This window comes from Nestor notabilis, unplaced genomic scaffold, assembly GCF_000696875.1.
Source record: "Nestor notabilis isolate BGI_N333 unplaced genomic scaffold, ASM69687v1 scaffold17576, whole genome shotgun sequence".
NCBI classification, from domain to species: Eukaryota; Metazoa; Chordata; class Aves; order Psittaciformes; family Psittacidae; genus Nestor; species Nestor notabilis.
Window position 1 is genome coordinate 353 of NW_009932571.1, and position 4,599 is coordinate 4,951.

The following is a 4,599-nucleotide window of genomic DNA, read 5'->3' on the forward strand; positions in this document are numbered from 1 at the left end:
AGCCTTGAATGTTCAGGGGCTGGTGGTCGTTTCTGTTGGGTCAGTTCTGTGTTCACACTGGGGCTGCTGCTCAGCCCTCCTCCCTCCCCAGAGAGAGAACCTGCCTTGGTGCTTTTCTCTTTCTTTTAAAGTAATTTCGTTGTTGGTCTTAAGCTATTTCTGGATTCCCTGGGTGGGAATTCTCTGAGTAGCCTCTAAGTGTAATTGTTGCTGTCTGCAGCACGATACACAGTGAGATCCTTTGGAATCAGAAGAAATGAGAAGATTGCTGTTCATTGCACGGTTCGTGGGGCCAAAGCAGAGGAGATTCTGGAGAAGGGGTTGAAGGTAAGAGTTTGGCTGGTCTGGATCTTTGATTTGGGAAAGAACAAAACTGAATCTGTCCCAGCTGAAAACATGTATGCTTTGAAATGTTGTACCTGACCTGGTGACAGGTCAGTCACAGATACACCCTGATAGGGACCTCTGTGTTTGCACCATTGCTTTTCCATCCGTGTTTAAGAGTGAGCTGGGGTGGGTTCTGCTTTCCTTTGGGGTTCTGTTTCTGCTGCACTGATTTATGAGCAGCCTTTGGGGCTAAAGATGAAGTACAGTGCGAGTTGTGGGGATGGGGGCAGTTGGTAGAACACACAGGACTTCTGACTCTGCAGTCACTAATGGAATGGTGACTGACAATCACTGTTCCAGGTGCGAGAATACGAGCTGAGAAAAAACAACTTCTCAGACACTGGGAACTTTGGCTTTGGAATCCAGGAGCACATCGACCTGGGCATTAAGTACGATCCCAGCATTGGTATCTACGGCTTGGACTTTTATGTGGTGCGTATTCCCCACTTCCTTGCAGCAACTGGGCTTGTGTGAAAGCTCTAGAAGGAACCTAGAATGGCAACTGGCTCGTGTGAACCCGCTGCCAAGCTCTGGGTGGTAGAACATGGCAAAAAATCCAGTGTAAACTGAGAGGGGCTGCTGTAAAATTCCTGGTTTATAATGTGTCACACAAAGCCCGTTCAGAAGGAAGTGCTGCTGCTTGTACTGGTACTCTTGGAGTAGCACTGAGGAGGCTGTGCTGGGTTTGGGGGAGGAAGGTGCAGCAGGGGCTTTGGGAGTGCAGGCAGAAGGATGGCTGTGTTGCTGGAAGGTTCTCTGCTGCGTGAGGGCTGGTGGCTCTGATTCGTTCCGTTCTGCTGTGCGTCACGCTAAGTGTCTGAAGCAGGGGGAAGCTGTTCCACCCATGTTGGCAGTTCTGGATCTGTTCTCGAGAGCCTCTGGGGATGGAATTGTGGATCTTCCACACTCGTTTTAGTATTTCCAAGTCAGTGTAGGTGCTGAGTTGCACAACTTAGGGGCTCTCCCTCTACATTGAGGCTGTAGAGGATAACGCTCTCAGTCTTGAATGTGAATTGGGCAACGTGATGTTTACTGATGTGGAAATTCCAGCCTTCCATCCTAGAAATCTGAGAGGTTTAAGAAAATAACTGGCAGAATAAAGCAGTGCTGTGGGTCTCCTCTGGGGCAGGTGCTGGGCAGGCCTGGTTTCAGCATCGCTGACAAGAAGCGCAGGACTGGCAACATCGGAGCCAAGCACAGGATTGGGAAGGAAGAAGCCATGCGCTGGTTCCAGCAAAAGGTAAGCTCCAGCTTTGTGTTGTATCCCAAGAGTTTCCTAGCAAGGAGCAAGTCAGTGGGCAGGAGGAGACCTAGATCACTGCTTCAGCTGTTGATTTTTGCTGCTCGCAGCAGTAGGGGCTGTGTTTGGGTGCGAGTGCTGGTCATGCCTCTCTTCTGTGTGCTGAACTGAAAGAGCAGTTGCAGCAGCATTGCTGGGGGAGTATCAGCTCTTGTGTAAATCTCTCGGGTGGTGGTTGGAGGTGTTAAAGTGTGTGTGGATCAGGAGTGGTAAGGCAGGGTTAGGATTTGTTTGTCTGACACAGCTCCTAGCTCAGCTGCCAAACTTGGAGGATGGGGTAGTCCAAATAAAATGAGGTTTTGGGTTTATCTGGGCACAGCTCTGAGCCAGGCTGGCTGGAGAATGGAAGATGCCGAGCGCTTGGCTGGCAATGTTCCGATGGGAATTGCTGATGCTTTTTCAAAGGTGGAAGGGGTTGGATGGTCTCTGGAGGCTCTTCACTGGCTGCTCTGCCTACACCTACCCTGTTGTACCCTGCACAGGGAGGGTGCCAGCCTGCTCCTTGCAGAGTGGTCCTGCTTGCTATGGTGTAGCTTCCTTCAGGACCCATATCTTTGGGCTGTAAAAGGGATGAATGTAGTTGGGTCAGAGCTGCCTGTGAAGGGTGGTGGGCTGCTTGTTTCACTGGGCTGCTGAGCAGAGGTCAGTGCTTGACCCCCTTGGAAGTCAAGAGCACAGCAGCAAAGCAGTTGGCTGCAGAGAGTTGGTGTTTTATGTCTCTGTTGCCTGGCCTGGAATGAATGTGGCGACTCGGTTTCCTGCACAGCAGCACTGCACCTCTACCTGATGGTACCTTCTCACTTGCTTCCTTCTTTTGTTTCCCTTACAGTATGATGGCATCATCCTTCCTGGTAAATGAGCAGTTCCTGTTACTAAAAAAAGGAAAATAAATTTTTCTAAGTTGTGTCTCCTGTTGTGAATTTTGTGGGGGCTCCTCCCGACCTGGGAAGCTGCTGGAACCAAGAAGCACACACTCAAAAGGCAGCAGAAGGATGTGGAGGTGAAGAGAACCCACTGTTCTCAAGGAGCAAGTGTTGGATGTATGTATGTGGTGCTGTCTCTACTTTCAGTGTCCAGCTGCACAGATGATCTGTAGAACTTTAGAGTCTGCAAGTGGGTGTAGAAAGAAGGAAACATACATGCTTTTTGACTGCTGGAGCTGTTGAGTGGGAGTTTTTGGAAGGTTGAATTTCTGAGGGGAGCACAGTCAGCGAGTGCTGGTTCTGATCCTCAACAGACCAACCTGCAGTGTTGAGGACTCCTACTGAACAAGGGAGTCCATGTCAGCAGGAGAAACTTGGCTGCTCTGGAACTACTAAGCTAAAGTGTGGTTGAGGACTCTTCATGAAGGGCGATGAGTTGAGGCCTGTGGTTCCTCTAATCCGGGATTCAAACCCTGTGCCCTGAGGGGCAGTTGGGATCAGCCAGCAGAGCCCTGGAGCCAGCTGCTGCTCTGGGTGGCATGATGCCCAGGTGTCTGTACCTGCAGCTGGTGGAGTTGTTTCTGCCCCACAGATCGTGGTGCTCTTAATGAGTTCTAGAAATCCTGAAGCAATTAAAATCCTGAAGGGATTAGCTGATACGCTTGGAATGTAGAAGATAAATCTTGTTCATCAGAATGCTTCACGTGTGTGAGCTTAACACTGCTGTAATAACCCAGCCAGACAGTTCTCCCCTGCAAAGGAATGGTCTTTATTGTTTAAAGAGAAGATTCCCTGCAGGACAGTGCAGCTCACACAAGTGGGGTTCAGGAACACCTTTTGCTTCTGCCTCTAGTGCTTGGTTTCATCCTGCACCTCACAATAAAAAGCTACAGTAAAAAAATTAAGGGGCAAACTCACTTTCATGCCAGTCTGCACACACTCCACCAGTGACTGTGCAGCGTTAACTGAAAGACCTTCCCTTCCCTTCTCAAGCCGATTTGCAGTTGTAAACCAGGGAAGTTTGTCAGCACTGCTCAGGATGGAGCCCACTCCAAGATACACAGGGCAGCATGTGCTGTGCCTGCTGAAACACAGAGGGAGGTGGAATTTGAACAGGAATGATGTTCTGCTGTGGTGTAGCTCTGTGCTTGATGCAAATGCTAAACAGAGATCAGGAATTCTTAGGGGAAGATCAGTTCCTGTATGAGAACTTAACTGTGCTGAGCTGTGAAAGGCACTGAAAACCAGCCTGCTTTGCCAAAGCTTTTCTCTTGGCATCTTCATGGCACACTGGGGTTCCCCTGAGCAGCACGTTGGCTTCCTGGACATTATTTCGCTGTGTTGTGCAAAGAAGACCAGAACAAAACCACGAGCATTTGCCCTGATGCTCAGTGACCCTGCTTGAGCAATCCCTGCTTCAGCTGTGGGATGGAGGTGCAGGTAGCTCAGAAGGCACTCTTCTAGAGCCCAAAAACTTGCCATGACGGAACAAGAGTGAGGCTTCGCAGTGACTCCAGACATCAGTGTGCCTCCCTATCCAGCTATCCCACACCTCTGAGCTCTGCCTCCTTCCCTAGCTGCTGGCATAAGCCACGTGGCACCCAGGGCTCTTTACGTGCTGGCTGCTGCTGAGGCCACAGAGCTGGCCCGAGACCCGGAGCTCAGGGGGCGTGGGAGGGTGATGGTGCAGCACGAGACACCCACAGTGGCCTCAGGGAGGTCCTTGTCCTCAGCCCACTCGTTGAGGTCAGGGTTGTAGCACTGAACACATTTCTGATACCTCTTCCCACTCTCATTCCAGCCACCCACCAGGCACAAGCGCCCCTCCAGCAGAGCCACCCCGGCCGTGCTGACCCCCGTGGGCAGCGGTGCCATGTAACTCCACTGCCCCGTGAGCGGGCTGTAGCACTCCACGGGCATCACGTCCACCCGCTCGCCCTGGGGACCCACCTGGCTCCCACCCAGCACGTAGGCTCGGTCGGCCACGGT

At 51.4% G+C, this 4,599-nt stretch overlaps 2 protein-coding genes across 2 annotated transcripts in view; one reads left to right on the forward strand and one right to left on the reverse strand.

Annotated features, from left to right (window-relative positions):
* RPL11 (ribosomal protein L11) overlaps nucleotides 1-2,587 on the forward strand; it is a 2,895-nt gene extending 308 nt beyond the window's left edge. Inside the window, exons 2-5 of the mRNA XM_010016474.1 lie at nucleotides 221-327; nucleotides 688-819; nucleotides 1,517-1,627; nucleotides 2,517-2,587. Coding sequence (XP_010014776.1) covers nucleotides 221-327; nucleotides 688-819; nucleotides 1,517-1,627; nucleotides 2,517-2,546 — 380 coding nt within the window. The 3' untranslated portion in view covers nucleotides 2,547-2,587. The remainder of the gene's footprint in view (nucleotides 1-220; nucleotides 328-687; nucleotides 820-1,516; nucleotides 1,628-2,516) is intronic.
* A 1,634-nt stretch (nucleotides 2,588-4,221) lies between these two features.
* The window catches only part of LOC104407246 (kelch-like protein 31), a 2,911-nt gene continuing 2,533 nt past the window's right edge, over nucleotides 4,222-4,599 (reverse strand). Inside the window, exon 4 of the mRNA XM_010016475.1 lies at nucleotides 4,222-4,599. Coding sequence (XP_010014777.1) covers nucleotides 4,222-4,599 — 378 coding nt within the window.